Below are 17,323 nucleotides of genomic sequence, written 5' to 3'. Positions count from 1 at the left end.
AAAATCCACTAAATAATAAATAAAACAGAAATCTTCAACAAATTTCTAAGTAAAAATTTCTTTATATATTTAAATTTACAAAATTACATGACCTTGTCTTATATTTATATATAACATAATGACGATAGACCATATCTAAAAACATTATATTTTAAAACCAGGGAAACTAATATATAATAATATTCTTATACATTAAGTTTTTATAATTGTAATGGGTAAACACGTACTTAATATTTGAATACGAAAATTTTTGTAAATCGATTTAAAAATTATTCATACAAAATTGTAAACAAGCATGAACTTTTCGTCAAAATGGGACGCCCGAGTTCGCGAAAGAAAAGATGCTGTTAGCACCCTTCCTTTCGGGGGGGATGCTGTTATATCCGGCATACCGTCTATAATACAGGGCCTCCCATTCCCGCCGAAAAGTGCAGCGCTTGCATATTTAGGGAACAACGACTTGGACTGCGCGACACTCACTCGTGGCCGAAGAATACACATTACCGCGCATTATCACCTCATCAAAAGAGCCCCACTTGCAAATCGCGACCGAGGTGATAAAAGACGTGAACACCATAATTCGAGAGCTCATTTACAAGGTAACAGTTCTGCCTTAGAGCCCGGGTGAGTCCTACACCCCGACACGTGTAGGCAGACTTCAATTATTAAATTAATTAGTCACTTTTCCTTTATTTCCAATTTCGAGTTCCTTAACGGTATTTCCGAGTTCTGTGATTGTGATTCTTCGAGCCACGATTCGTGTTTACGATAATCGAGATTCCCGCAGTTCCGGTGACCTGGTCCCACTCTCAAATCATCTTTTCCTTTTGTGAATTATAATCGGCGAACTTTTGTTTGCCGGAGTCGTTACTCCGGTTACGAACTCATATTAACTTTCAACCTTGTTTTTATATTGTTATTAGTTAATAAGTGAATAGTGTAAATTAAGACGTGTTTGCCCATAGGGCTTTTAATCTGAATATAAACCTAAAAACTTGAATCAAAGTGTACCATCATTCATAAATTAAGAAGCCCTTCAACCTTCAACCTTTAACCTCCAGTCCAACAGGAGGAAGGAAGCGGCCAAGCAACGGAAGATAAAGTCCAATCAAAGAAAGAATCATCGTTGGAGTCAAGATTCGCAATAGTAAGTGGAGGTTATTATTATTATTTCCGAGGTCGATTGTCTTAATCAAGGGCCCTCTCCGGGGTTTTCACCTTCGCGAACCCATAAAATAAAACTTAACGATACTTTCGTTAAGGAAATTCATCTGTTATCCGAACCTCCGATAGTCCAGCTACCGAATCCCAAGATCATATTTTTCGGACATAACACCGGTAACATGTAATAGTCTTTGTATTTACTGACTAACACTGCGATAAGTATCACAACTAATGATAGATATAATAAAAAAAAAATATATTAAAATACAGAAAACTAAGTCTTCTTTAAAAAAAAAAAACTGAATCGAGAATTTAATCAAACTGACAAATAAAAAAGCAAATATTTCTGCCAGCAGTTAATCAACGGCAGTTGATTTTAATCCTGAAGTAGGTCTTCGCTTCTTCGTTGAACTAAACAGGAATTTCCTGAAATATTTAATTGATATTTATATATTTATATTATCACTATATAATAATAATTAATTATTGAAAGTAGTCTTACCTTGATGTTGTGGTGGAATGGGAACTTTTAGAGGGTGAAATAAAAAGTTTTCAATAACAACAGTAGATACTTGCGTTGTTGATAATTCAATGGGTCCCACACCATCTTCTGGGTCGTGAAACTGAGAATTCCGTTTTTGCGCCTTTGCACGTTTGATAGTAATGATCTGAAGCAAATGTAGAATTAATATTACATCGGTTATTATCATTGTATCTACTATGTATGTTATTGAAATAATGTATAAAACTTACGGATCGTTCAGATAAGTTACCAAAAAGTTGGGTAGCTGTGTCTCCCCAAAACAGAACGCAGATTCGACTGTTGCCACCATTATTAACAATGACTGACAGAAGATTGATAATCCTGTCATTGAAGGCTCTTCCGACGACCACCTTTTTCATACCTACTACTTCGTCTACATAACCACATAACTCACTGCAAATTAAAATTAAAAAGTAGAAAATAATATTAATGAAATAATAATAGTTATTATTAATCAATGTTGATAGCATCAGTAAAGTCAATCAAAATGGCTGAGACGCATATTTAAAAGAATAATTTAAACGATAGGTATCTGAAAAGTACTTACATACAATCATCATCAACTACCCAGTGACTTATCTCTTCATCACACGTAAAATTGTCAATTACGTATTGCCTTGCCATTGTTTAGTCTGATTAAAATAAGCAAAACGATACACCTTATCAAAGAAAAAATTAAGCACTTAGCAAGTGTACACTCTAGCTTTATCCTCTCTTGTCCACTATTATTAATTAATTTTATATTAAAAAATTGGCACTTAGCACGTGTACGATCTCCGGCTGCTAGTAGGTCTTTATTAGCTTTGTCCAGCTTTATCCACTCTTGTCCACTATCCACTCTTGCGCGCGCAACGTATGCTAGTTTAGTTTCTCTAGTTCCTTTAGTTTCATTATTTAGTAATATTTAGTAATAATTCCTCTACAGTTCTTTCAGTATGTACATAGTGTAGTGATCCTATCCTATATGTATATGTACATCTAATATGTACATATATTTTAATTTTTTCATTTAATTTAATTTTATTTTAATATAATATTAATAATATTTTAATAATTTAATAATAATAAATTATAATTATTTATTTAATTTATCATTTATTATTATATTTTATATTTATATATTTATTTATTTATAATTATATTATATTATTATATTTTATTATAATATTATTATTATCATTGTTATTATTATAATTATTATAATAAATTAAATATAAATTTTATTTTATTTTATTTTATATTATAATATTATAATAATAATAATAATAATAAATTAAATTAATAATAATAAATAAATTAAATATAAATAAATATTATTAATATATTCACGTGGATTCGACCAATCATGTTACGATACGAATAGTTTATTTAAGTACACTATAGTATAGTATACACTATACATGCATCTTGAAAAATGTATAATGTATAAAAATGTATATTGTGTCGTCAGTTTACATATATTTTTATGCTGTTTTGACTTTCAACCAATGAGATGCCGAGTTATTGAGGCCTCATACATTTGTCATGTACTTTTTATTAGAGGATATTTGAACTTTTCAAGCTGAAAGCACCGTTTTTCACATTTTTAGCTCAAAATGTATTTATTAAAAAGCTATCACTTTTGGATGCGTTGTTCGATTTTTTTTATTTAGAAAAGCATTCGACGCAGTTTTTAAAACACAAAAAAAAACGTACAGGTTCATTTTGATTGGTTGAATAATCTCGAAGATCCTCTATATTAAAATAGATGAATTGAAAATAAGTGAAAAGTGAACTGAGTATTGAATCATCGCAAAAATTTGGTCCCCGATTTCTTATTGGATTCCTAATTAAGGCGCACAAGTAGCTAAACAAGGTCGGTTTGATGCCCCGATAAAGTAGATTTCTGCAGTACTGACATTGGGTTTCTGCCTTATCGACGGTTGTTTGTGGAGTTTCTGCGATATCGATGGTGGGTTTTTGTGCTCTACTTACCGACTGTTAGGGGATTATCATCGATTTGTTGATCGATTTTTACCGACTGTTGGGGGATTATCATCGATTTGGTGATTGATTTTTACCGACTGTTGGGGGATTATCATCGATTTGTTGATGGATTTCGTTGAGGTCAAAATGCTACCACCCCAACAGCAGAGCTGATACCTTTTGGCTGTGTGTGTGTGTGTGTGTGTGTGTGTGTGTGTGTGTATCAGCTTTGGTGTTGATGTGATATGCACTTATTTGATGTGATGATGAATTTTATATATATTCAAATGACTTGTGGTATAAGTATATGCGAGAAAGATCGATACTTACGCCGCTCTGGTGGGATGAAATGGAGGTATTGAAGTTTATTTATCGATTTGAGGTAAGTTTGATGTCAATTGGTGATCTATGTTATCGACTGTAGGGTATTGTTGACAGTCGGTTTGAAACCGAATAGATGTTCTGTTTTATCGACGTGGGTTAAGAGTTTTTTTTCTGAATCTTAACGTTTTTTAGCCTTTCTCTCTCGATTACATCATGTTTTTTACGTCATCCGACAAGTTTGAACCTGTTTTTTTCGCGTCGTCATCGTGAATTTTAACGGTTTTACCCCTCCTCTCTCGATTACGTCATGTTGTTACGTCATCCGACAAGTTTTAATCTGTTTTTGGTGTTGTCGTCGTTGGGAGGGGATCGTTGGTGGGAAGTTATACTTACTTGCCTCCAAATTTCAGTCCTCTGCCTGCAGTTACGTCAATCAGTCGTTCAGTTTAAAAAAAACTTGTGTCTTTTGTTAAAAATATTCAAAATTGTGTACTCTACAGAAAATCAAATAAGTCATTTATTTCATTATTCTATCTCATAAATAATTTCTACTATTATTATTACCTATTTTCTATTAATTTCTTAGCTTAATAATTCAAAAATGGATTTGAGTGCTATCAATAAAATCAACAACTTACCGAACTTTTTACCAACTAAAAAGTTTGAAGAACTGCAACTGAACAAGATTTATCAAATCACGGAAATTAAGAAAGTCAACACAAAATATGGACCAAAAATTTTGGGAATTGTGGAAAACGAGTTTTCAATCTTCTTCCCGAATCGAACCAACCGGAAGCTCATTGATGATGAAGAGCAGTTAACTTCACTGATCGATTTAGTTTCAGCAAGAGAACTTCACTTGAATTTGTAACGGGTGGTTTTTTCGCTCATTGGCCTCTTAATTAATTTAACAGAAGTAAAACAATACCTAGCAGAAATGATTCTCAATCAACAAGGGCGCCACCAGGATTTTGTATCTCGGTTCCTGAAACCGGAAACTAGAGCTGAGCTTATAATCTACAGGGAAAGAGAGTGGAGGAAGGTGGTCTGAAAGAAATAAATTTTTATTTAACAAAAATGACCGGTATTTATTTAACAACGAAATATGATAACAACTCGTGCCCTTCCACGTACACCGCTCACTTACAGCTAATTCACTTACAACTAATTTACTTCACGCTTTCCCCTGAAAAGTCGCTACTACAACTTATATCTAACGGAGGATTCCGGGCTAAAACCGGCGACTCCGACTTATCAACAAGACACCTCGTACAAAGACATCAGTGTACGAGGGCTTATCAACAACGCCTGGCTACAGAAGCAACAGCCTAGTGACTGCAACGTAAGCCAAGAAGCCTCTGCAGCTCACGCACACACTCCACACTATCCTTACGTCGCGCTGTCCACCGGACCCTCACGCTCTATCAAAATTCTTAATCCTGACGGTACCCTCTTATGGAGCGTCTATACCGCAGTTTCTAACTAAGTCGCGCTGTCCACCGGACCCTCACGCTCTATGCCAGCGAAACACCTCGCAAACGGACTGCTCGCTTGCGAAGAAACGCTGGTAGCATTCACACACACATAACCCACGCGTCTCACACACACACTGACTCTACTTTACTTTTATTTTCTGGATTACAAGATTAAACTCCAAAAAAGTCAACGTTCAATTCTTACTAAAATTATTCAGTCATTAGCTCGAGATTAAAATCTTAAACAATTTTCACAATTAATAATTACTACCTAAAATTTCCGACTTAAAATCGACGCCTAAACTTATTTCAAAATTACCACGAGTTTAATACTCAGCACATTGTATAATCCTCAGAATATTCTCAATAAAATTAACTAAATTTCTCGGACGTAATCCACACTGATAAGTAGTTTTACAAAAGAATTTTACCGGAATAATGGTATTAAATTTTACTTATTATAATTTTCACAGGCTTCAATTTCAATATAAGATTCAACCACGTGGAATTTCTGACTAGACAATTATTATTATTGTTATTGTCGACTGGATAATTAATTAACAACAAATTATCTCGACGTAAAATAAATTCCGAAAACTATCCACGGTGGGATCAATTTCTAATTTCGTCGCAATTTTCTTAATACTTAATTTTCCAAATAATAAAATAGTTTCCAAAATTAATACGATATCAATATTTAATTCAAGATAATAAATAGTCTTAATAAAAGATAATTCAATTGCTGTAAATAGTAATAATAATCCAGTTGTTAATTTTACGATTTATTGCGTAATAAAATTCACAAGGAATTTGCGCGCTCAAAATGGATGCCAGCGTTCGTTACCGCGTAGCACGTTTTGACCTCGGGTACCGAATACTATGTCGTGTCGATTGGAACCTTCTCGGTGTTCAGAATTTAATTAATATAAAATAGATTTATTTAAACCAATCTCAAGATGTTAATAATTATTAACCAACTGTATTAATAAAATTAATTATTCACGACTTGCAAACCCAAGAGGTCTAGAACATTCCTCGGGTATAAACCCCCAGGAGGAACGCTCCCAGCAATTAACGAATCAATTCAATTAAATAATTAATTGTTGTTGCAAATGTTGTTGTTTCGCATCAGTTTCAAGGTCAATAGGTTGAGTGCTGGGTCAACTTGACTCAATTATCAAATTTGGCTACCTTGTAGTTAGATCACCCAAGGTCATGTTACTACATCTTCGAAAATTGTAACTTCTCTGAAAATTGAAGTAGTTAAGAATATCCATAGCTGCGGTTGAGATAGATTTCGTAGAGGCATCGTACTTGCAGAAGGAAATAGGATTGAAGCATCTGGAGAAAGTGGAATTATGAAGAAGCAGAACAACTCAATGGTGAGCTGTTTTGCAACTGAAATTGCATTCTCAGCGAGTTCACCAGAAATCGGGTGCAGAGAATGGATGATGAGTTCAACGCAAAAGAAGTTACTGGATTCAACGTCAAAGCGACATCATCAACGGATGATTACGATAAAATAGTTCATCAGCAAATGAGGAATCAGGGCCTTAAGCTGGTCAACTCATCATCGCTCATTTGGTAATACGACACTGATTGTCATGGTTATAATGAACGATAAATTTGGTAATGTAGAAGTTAAAAATAATTAATTATGATATAACTTGAGTTAGTGTATTAATAGGTATAATCAAGTCGGCTTAGTAATGCTTGCTCGATAATTAATAAAGAGTTATTGCAAGTAGTAATTGTAATAACATGAAGAAATAGTAAATTAATAAATAATGAAGCAGAACTCCGAATTATGCATACCGGATGTAGCATTGATATACTTGCGCGATCAAGTAGTGAGTACTCGCTATGCGGTTTCAAAGAATGTTGTCGCGGTTATAAGTAACTATACATTTTCAAAATAAATAAGCAGTAGTCTTAATCAGAATCACAATATAATTTAGTAACACCTTGATTTTTAATCGTTACAATGGGATATTAGTTAGCTATGAGAGAGTAGAATGATTGATTTTATTAATGTGGAGTTATTGCAAATTGCAAAGATTAACAATTCGGAAAACGAACTTATTGTTAGGTATAGTTAGTATATATACTCAAATCTGATTGAAAAATAATGAATAAGCATGTTAATAATATATATAAAATATATGACGCCAAGTTTGAAGAAATTATCTTTGGCAAAACTATAAAATAGAACCCGGCGGTCACATATATTTTGTGAACAATACACAAAGGAGAAAGTAGAAACTAGTAAATAGTTATAACGTAGAAATTCGAAATGCCTAAATAACACATGTTGGTATAAAAGTGTTTCTAGTTAAAGTCTTTGAAAAGTTCAAAATATCCTTTTCGTTAGTCGTTGAAAATAAATATTACGTGTGTTGCCAGTAACTCAATAAGTAAAATTCATTGTTGGTAGAAAAATTATGTTGAGTCGAGTTTAAGAAAATTTTAAAAACATATCAACACAAAACAGATGGTTTCAAGGACATAGTATTAGAATTACTATACGAGGAAACCTCGGGTTTAGTTTTCTCACAGCCGAGTCTTTATCTCGCAAGAAACCCTTGTTTTATTGCCTTATTGTAAGTACTCAAAAGTTGAGTGGCAACCATGTGTCGGTTAGGGGCTAAGTAAACTCATCGGTATAATGCACAAAGTACGAAGTAGTCCTACAATAGATTGTAAATAATTATTGTGTACTGTATTATTGAAATGCTCCTCAGCATTGATTGTAAGCTAGTCAAAACGAAAGATAATTATCTAATTTCACCAACCTTACGTTAGTATGATAGCACTATCATTTGAGTTAGAAAAATCAGATAGTTTTGTAAGCGATGTTATTTAACAAACTTTAACGTCCCGTAATAATATCGAATTGGCTAGACATTTTTTAAACAAGATGTAAATAAAATAGTTGAGCGTTTGATATCGTAAAGTAGAATTGTCAGTTATAAATTGACAAAGTATATAGTTGATGGATGAAAGTTAAAGATAAATAATTAATAATATTAATGACTAGCAGTCTACCCCGGCTTCGCAGGGTATTTAACAATAATTTGAAAATATAATATAGCCTATGTCATCCGGGGATAGTGTAGCTTCCCAACGGTGAAAGAATTTTGCAAATCGGTTCAGTAGTTCCGGAGTCCATTCAATGCAAACAAACAATCAACTCTTTCCCCTTTATAATATTAGTATAGATTATTGAAGTCGATTATTGTGAATGCTAGGTCATTAATTGATGTACTAATTGCATACTAGAAAGATGAAGAATTAGATGAGCGATTAAATAATTCAGCACTATATTCTAAATTCATATCGGTATTTTTGCGAAGAGTTATCACTGAGCATTGTTAATTAATATCGCACAATACTCGGATGAAGTTTGCAAATTTAAATTGTAATCGAAATTATCATTTTTAAAATCACCATGTGGTATCGAACTACTACGAAATTATTGAATGCCCTGCCGACAGAACAAGATTTTAAGATCTTCAAGTAATAGATACGTCGGTCAACAAGATTGATATTTACGTAATTGCAAAAATAGTTTGGTTTGAATCTGTACAGTAGCGCAGTTACTGTCCCTTAAACAATAGTAGTCTTGTTTAAGACTGCGGGTTAATTTTACGACAAGTGATCGTCAGGTAGTAAACTCAGGTCAACTGGACCTCAAAAAAGAAGGGTCGTGGATACTGGTTAGAGTATATTGTCACATCAGCTATGAGGTATCGGTTGTTAGAATTGCTATGGTCTAACATTGAGTACGTTGAGTATCTTAAAGTAAGGGGAATCAGCTATACGTCCTTCTTGGATGTTGAGTGAACGAAATATGGTTTCTCGTACCTGTATAAAATATGGTTGAAATTTAAGCTGGAATTTCAGCGATAGAATATGTGAGCATAGTAACCATTAAAAATTAAATAAAATAATTATGTAGTTAGTGTAATTAAGGCTTGATGAAGATAAGATTTATATATCGTCGAGAGCATTACATCTGTCTCTAGCTAAAATGTTAATTCATGTCTTCAAAGTTTCTGACTAGGCTTCGAAGGTGGTTCAGACGAGTGCTGAAGTATCAACTCGTCTGGGATACGTCTGTTGCTCGAGTAACCGTTGTACAGATATTACCGAGTCAGTATGGACGGCAGCGATAGCTGTTGAAGATCTTTCAACAGTTGACGATAGTGCATGAGATGCACGAACGTGTGCATCGAGTACGTCATGGACCGTCATTATGATTGTAGATGGAAAACCAGGAATCTTGAAGGGATTTCAGTGGTAAGACGTTACATCGTCGACACTCTTAATCTGTTCTAGATAAAAAGCTGAGTTGGACTATCACGTTGGCCGTTCAACTCTTGACAGTGTAAAATTAAGCGGTTGCAGCAACAATCGGCACTTATTAGTGCGAACCTGGAGGAGTTGGTGAACAGCTGGAGTGATCCTGAGCTCCGTAGCAGCAAGGATACTTCATTAGTGCACCGAATATGACCTAACTCATTACAAATGGAGGCCAGATGGAGGAGGATTTGCATCCTAATGCTGGCTAGGGAGTCATCGTCCTAGTAGTTGCGTCGAGAGACTGCAAGATTAGGGAATCGATCAAGTGCCGTATGGGAGTAGCTTCTCCGCACTACTAGTGGTTTAATTGGCGAAAGCCGATATGAGTCGTGTGATCGTTGAACGATCGGGCGGTCAGTAATTACCGGCCGACGACTCCAACGTCCTGGTGGTTACGTCGAGAAACTGCGAAGATCTTAATCGATCAAGCGCCGGTTGACGGTGGTTTCTCCGTACTGCTAGTGGTTTTAGTGATATCTATCATGAAGCATGCAATCGTTATTGAGTACTAACGACGTAAATGGGTTAAGCTTGAAATTGTACGCATGAAAATTGAATGGAATGTTAAAATTTAGAGCTGCAGACAAGCTATATGGCAGTAGTGATTCGTACCCGGTAGACGGCTGAGTCAGATACGAAGTCACTGGTGCCAATTGGTCGGCTCTAAAGTTTAAGCATGTATGACTGGATCAGCGGTATAGACACATGCCCTGAGTCCAGTAGGTAGAGGATGCACATGATTATTGTCTAATTGTAATGTGTTGTTGATTTTTGATAAAAAAGAGAACGGCTTTGATCTTACAATAGGAATGGCTGCATGATATTGCATGATATCTTATATTTTTCAAATACTGATAATACTCGAATATTATTTTAGGTCAAAAATAGTGATATAGCAGGCAAAGTGACATGGTCACTTGAACGAGTAGCTGACCACTAGTCGCGAGGACGCGAGCATCATCAGGACGGCCGACTGTAAGCAACGCTATTCTTATTGCCGAGGCTGACGGATGTCGAGTATCGTGAGGCCCGAGATCTGTGACGTAAGGTCTTACCCCAGCCCGTGACAAGACTCGCCCCCACTCAACGAGGGTTGAGAGGACTACGAGAGAAATTGTTAGGGGCATTCAGACGCCACCCTTCATGAGAACCTCACGCGATGGGTCCTAGTACAACGTCCCCCAGTCATTGTCATCCCTTAATTATATTGGCTTTCATTAACTGTCTCATTCCGTAGTCATTGTGGGGTTATTACTTGTAGATGTATAAATAAATATGAGTGGTATACAAAATATAAACCTATAGTCTTACATAAATCAGTTTTATTAATCCAGCTGTTATGAGTGGTATCAAATCCCAACCATTTAACATAATATTTACTTCCTTTCTTTTTTACAATTTTTTCAACTAGGTATACATCAGGGTATTTTGTTTTGCTGAGTTCTTCACTGTAGAATGCTCCTTCAATTGGCTGATCCTGGTAATCTACAAGTTTATACGTCGTTGGATACGTATTCTGCACCTTGATTATTGTAAATATTTCAGTTGTCCAGTTTGCTGTGTAACCTTTTTCGAACAAATTTTTGTACTTGCTAATTCTTACTTTATTTCCAACTTTAAATTTATTTTTTTCACTAATTTTTTTCTCAGCGTAGTAAGGGGTTTGTAAATACTCTTCTCCAAGTCTTGTTCATTATCAACAGTTACATCTGCTGGTTTCATTTTTATTGTTCTATGTTTAGTGTTATTGTAAGTATTCACTAAATCATCAATCATGTTGATCCACTTATAAGGACCACGAGCTGTGAATTTTCGCCACATATTAGTTTTAAGTGTTCTGTTAAATCTTTCACATATGGATGCTTTCAAATTACTAAATGTTGAGTACATATTAATTTTATACTTATTCATAAGATTACGAAATTCTTGATTATAAAATTCTTTGCCTTGATCAACATGCAGATTTTTTGGAATTCTTCCGTGTTTTAATATAGAATCCATTGCTTTGGTTACATCATTAGCACTTTTATTTTTTATAGGCACAGCCCAAGCGTACTTGGAAAATATATCAATCACTGTTAGTAAATATTTATAATTATTATTTACTTTTGAATAAGGAATCATTTCAACTAAATCAGCTTGCCAAGTCTCATCAAGTCCTCGAATATCAACATGACGGCGTTGATAATTTTTACGAGCTGGTCTGTGAAGTTCATATGCTATTACCGATTTTTTATCTTCCATTTTTTTTCCTAATTCTTCTTGTTTCGGTTTCTTTCTTTTTAATTCTTGACTGTCTTTTTCAACAAATCAAGAGAAGTCCTCAATGATACAACTTCTGAATGTAAATGGGAAATAATTTCTAATTGATATTTATAGTCCTCTCTAATAAAGATAATTATTTATTTATAAAATCACGCATAAATTTCAATGTTATCGTGTCATTATCTTTCACTGGTTCTCCAACTTCACATAATCTTTTGTTTTCTAAATCAAATTGCCCGTCAGAATTTATTTTAAATCCTCTTCCTGGAGCTCCTGGAGGTCCACTAACAACTGCTACAGCTTTCGAAGAACGTCCAAATATATCAATACTCATTTTTTATTGTTCAGTTCACTTCAACAGTTCACAAACTAATGGTGAAATTCAGAAATTTCACTTCTAATATATAATTTCAGCCTCTCTTAATTCTTCAATAATCGAAATAATTTCATTAGTATGACTGGTATTACCAGCTGATTGAGAGGCTATTAATAGGCGTAATCTTTCAACCAGTTCATTGGGATCATCCCAGTATACATAATCCATATTTCTATTTTTCTTTTTTACTATCATGTGACTAGGTAAACCCCCACCTTTCGAAAAGTTTGGATGTCTTTTTGCTAGGAATTCAACAACATAATTTTGAAACTTGGGTGACAGATCATTGAAAATACTTGTATCTGGCTTGTAATTTTTCCAATACATATTCGTTCTTTCAACAATATCTAAGTAGTGTTTCTTATCATTCTGTGTAACTACAGAATCTTGAGGATCTTTTTTGAATAATAATTCCAATAAACTGTTACGTCCCAAACGATGAACGTAAATTATTAATATTTATTTTGGTCCTGGTATTTTTCAACCACTAGACCGGGAACCCAAAAATATTGTGAATTGATATTGGTATTTTCTTTTAATATAAATTAACTCACTGCAAATTTAAGAGTTATACAATATATTGAAATTAATTAAAAGTTATAAAAGATAAATGTTTACAAAATTCTATTCCCTGGCGGATCCGGAATCACGGTAAAATACCGTAATTAAAGTGATTCACGGTGAATTCACGGTGAAAACCCGTAATTCGGTGATTTACCGAACTTCTCGGTAAAATCACCGTGTTTTCACGGTAATTTACGGTAAATTCACCAAAATTTACGGTGAAATTTTTCTGAAACACCGTAAAATCACCGTAATTCTTCGAGATCTGAAATCACGGTAAAATCAAACGATTACGGTGAATTTACGGTAAAATATGGTATTTCCCTGAAACACCTTTTCGTGTAATTTTGAGTTTGGTGGACATAATGTCTTATTCCGTATATTTTGTTTAGCTGAAACTTAATATCGCAAATATTCTTGCAAAATTGTGAGCCATCAATTGATTATAGCCATTTATTTAAGCAATTGTTAAAAAATATATTTTTATTAAAGAAATAGTTTTTTGTATTTCGAACAATTTTAAGGCAAAATTTGCTTTTATAAAATTTGCGTATAGTTAAGAGTTTTTGAGTTTTGAGTTTTGAATTCCTTTAAATTTGAAATACATACTTTTTCACAATTTTGAAGATTAATTACAAAAGGAAAAAGTTATTTAATACTAAAATAAATATGTATAAATGTAAAGAAGATAACCGAAAGTTCTTATTCGAAATATAAAATTCTATTGTTTGTTCTCAATACAAAATCAGAGCAATCAAAGTTGGTCCATTTGACAAGTAACTCGCTGCAATTGGCAGCGCATGTCAGGCGTTTTATATAAATAATATATAATGACAAACTTTCGTCTTCAAATTGTCCAAAATATTTAAAAAAAAATATTCGTTGTAAATTAAGCATCCTATTGATATCTGTTGTACTGTCTAATAGAAGTATTAGTGGCATATTTACAAAAAAAAAGAAAAAAAACACAAGCAGTGTGATAAATTATCACTGATAATGTTTTCTTTTAATTTTGTAAAATAAAAATCAAGTTCGAACAGTATAGCTTTCGGAAAATAATTTTTCATCTGATAAATTCATTGCTACTGCTCCAGGAAAAGAAGTTATTCATAAGTATACAAAATTGTTAATAAATAATTGTTTAATTTTGTATCACGAAAAAAAATGACAAAAAAATTTGTCGAATTTCAAGAAAGCAAGTTCAAAAGCATCAGAAAAAGAAATTTTGAATGCGAGCGCTGAAAACTTTGTGATAAAAAAACTCACGGTTTATGCTAGGCCTAAACTTGGAACTTCTTTATCGACAGTATCAGCTGATCGCGTTTTCAAGAGTGTTGTTGATATGTCTGAATGCAGTTATTTAATTTTGAATTTTTCCGAGTCCTTGTTTTAAATTTTATTTTAGTCTATATAAATTTTATTTCAAGTCTATACAAAAAAAGTAATACAAATTTAATTTATTATTTTTCGAATTTCTCAAAAAGTACTTGTCACCGAAAAAATTTGCAGGGTCTTGTGTACGTTTTATACACGTGACTGGAACAATACTACATATATCGAGATAATTTCTTTGAAGATGGATAATAATAGTAGCACGGGTAGAAATTGTGATAAAAAAGTTTCTTTACGGAAAAGAAAAATCATTTCATTGGAAAGTCGCATAGAAAAGGTAAATAAGCAATTATTGTATTTTTTAATCAATTTGACTCAAAATACTCTTATTACTGAATATTTTAAGATAATAAAATCGATTATAATCATATAAACTTTATTTCATACAGATCACAAAATTATCACATGAGCCAGCAAGAAAAAGTTTGAATATTTCAACACAACACCATCACGAAAATGACGCAAACAATTATGATAATGGGTATGAACAAGATGAAACAGAAAGTCATGAAGAAGAGGAGGAAGCAATGGAAAACCATGAAGCTGAAGAAGAAGAACAAGAAGGTGATAGTGATGATGATGACGAAGATAATGATGATGATAATAGTGATCATGACGACGATGATGATGATGATTATAATGATGATGATGACGATGATGATGATGATGATGATGATGATGATGATGATGATGATGATGGTGATGATGATGATGATGATGATGATGATGATGATGATGATGATGATGATGATATGACCATTCCAGAAATAATGTTTCGTTTACCACTTCACTTAAAACCCGATATTCATCAAGCAGACTTCTTACTTGCTGTGTTAGCAATTTCTACAAAGTACAACCTGAGTTATGAAGCAACGCTCAGCATTTTGCGATTGATAAAAATTACTCATCATGAAAACCATCTACCTTCGTCAAAGAAACTGTTATGGAAATCTCTAAACCGAGATAATAATTTGATAGTGCGTCATTTATACTGCAAAGATTGTCAAGGATCGTTAGGTATTGAAAAAAAAATAACAAAAACCTGCCCATGTAAATCAAGTGGTCCAGATATTGAAAATTGTCAACCACCATATTTCTTACAGCTAAATTTATTTGCACAACTTAATGAATTATTTCAAACGGCAAATATTCATGAATTTCTCCAGTACAGATTCAATCGAAAAAAGAAGAACAATGATGCTATTGAAGACATTTACGACGGAGAAGCATATAAAGAGCTATGTTTTCCCGGAAATTTTTTGAATAATCCAAATCATCTATCTTTTACAATAAATACAGATGGATGTCAGGTTTCAAAGTCGTCCAAAGCTAGCGCATGGCCAATTTATTTGCAAATAAATGAGCTGTCTCCTCACCTCCGAAAGAAGCATATGCTTTTGGCTGGAATATATGTAGATACACAACAACCAGTAATGAATAACTTCTTACATCCTATAATTAAAGACCTGAAAAATCTTTATGAGAAAGGCATTAAATATAAAGTATCTGATACCATAACAAAAGTGTACAAATTCATTGTTATTACTTGCAGTGTTGATTCTCCCTGCTCGAGTAAAGGTACTACGGACAACTCAGTACAATGGTTACTTTGGGTGTTCCTTTTGTTATGCCAAAGGGATTCATAAATGTAAAAACTTGTATATCCCTTAAGCCATAGTTTTGGACGTCTTAGAACAGATGAACAGATAAGAAAAGATATGAAAATAGCATTTAAAACAAAAGACCAACGTGGGGAATTAAAGGTATATCGTCATTAACAGCCTTACCAAAATTTGATCTTGGTAAAGGAGTTGTTGTTGAGACGATGCATGCTGTTTTTTTAGGCGGGATCAAACAACATATGACAATATTGCTTACGGTAAAGAAAAAACCATTTTCTATTGGCAAGCGTAAACAGATGAAAAAAATTAATAAAATATTATTAGCAATAAGACCACCGATTCGTCGTTCCCGTTTACCGAGATCAATAACAAAATATAAAGTATGGAAAGCTTCTGAATGGAGGAACTGGCTGGATTACGCACCCATATGTCTAGATGGAATTTTACCTCCTAAATATTTAAAACATTTAGCCTTATTATCTCAAGCAATTCATATTTTTAATAATGATTCGATCACACCATCAGACCTTGCTATGGGACGAAATCTTCTTGAGAAGTATGTAAAATTATTTCAAGAGTATTTCGGAAGCATCCACATGAGTTTCAATATACATCTCTTGACCCATGTAGCAGACACTATTAAATACTGGAGACCTATGTGGTGTCACAACGCATTTACTTTCGAATCCTGGAACAGGAGAATTATGGATGAAGTAACTAGTCCACACGGTAGACCCGACCAAATCGTTACCCGATTTTTGATGTCAAAGTTCATTGAGTCAGTAACTAGTGAAAATTTAATTTCAAATGAGACCAGAAACTTTATAAATAAGTTATTAAACTTATGTCATTCAAACATTCCACTGAATGAAACTAGAGTTATCGAAAAAAGTAAGCCTACTCTTACAGAACTTACGGATTCTGAGAATCATTCACTTTTTCTGCTGGTTATGAGGAAATCAATAATGTGATAGAGTTCGGAACCATCCGAGTTAACGGCATACAGTATTCTTGTACTAGTGAAAATAAATTAAAATATTGTAATTCGATTGTATACTGTAAGAATCATGGTTTTGGTGAAATAACAAAAATTGTAAATTTTGATTTTTTGATAGTCAAGTAATAAGAGGATTTTTATGAATAAGTTAACAATTATTAGAAGTGCATTTGGTATTCAGTACATTAAACAAGTAAAATTAAGTGGTACAGTAATATTTGTGAAGTTAACCTAAGAATTCATGCCAGCTATTAAAATTTCTAGTGGAAATTG

At 33.4% G+C, this 17,323-nt stretch overlaps 2 protein-coding genes across 2 annotated transcripts in view; both read right to left on the bottom strand.

The window, feature by feature from the left end:
• Positions 1 to 17,323, bottom strand: part of LOC123267761 — a gene marked incomplete in the record, with an annotated part of 391,343 nt that overhangs the window by 350,979 nt on the left and 23,041 nt on the right.
• On the bottom strand, positions 592 to 2,516 carry LOC123267777. The gene is made up of 4 exons (XM_044732620.1): positions 2,256 to 2,516; positions 1,918 to 2,101; positions 1,667 to 1,832; positions 592 to 1,590 (listed from the first exon to the last, which is right to left on the bottom strand). Exons 1-4 carry the CDS (start codon positions 2,330 to 2,332, stop codon positions 1,541 to 1,543), a joined length of 477 nt encoding a protein of 158 aa, XP_044588555.1. The 5' UTR covers positions 2,333 to 2,516; the 3' UTR covers positions 592 to 1,540.

This window comes from Cotesia glomerata, linkage group LG6, assembly GCF_020080835.1.
Source record: "Cotesia glomerata isolate CgM1 linkage group LG6, MPM_Cglom_v2.3, whole genome shotgun sequence".
Classification (NCBI taxonomy): domain Eukaryota; kingdom Metazoa; phylum Arthropoda; class Insecta; order Hymenoptera; family Braconidae; genus Cotesia; species Cotesia glomerata.
Note: the sequence above shows the minus strand (reverse complement) of the source record. Positions and strands in the feature narration are given on the sequence as shown.

What these genes read in the sequence shown, in the direction of transcription:
- LOC123267777 (XM_044732620.1), bottom strand. Translation starts at nt 2,332, where the DNA reads ATGGCAAGGCAATACGTAATTGACAATTTTACGTGTGATGAAGAGATA. An exon ending in GTAGTTGATGATGATTGTAT is followed by an intron (nt 2,102 to 2,255) that starts GTAAGTACTTTT and finishes TTTAATTTGCAG; the next exon opens with TGAGTTATGTGGTTATGTAG. An exon ending in GTAACTTATCTGAACGATCC is followed by an intron (nt 1,833 to 1,917) that starts GTAAGTTTTATA and finishes CATTTGCTTCAG; the next exon opens with ATCATTACTATCAAACGTGC.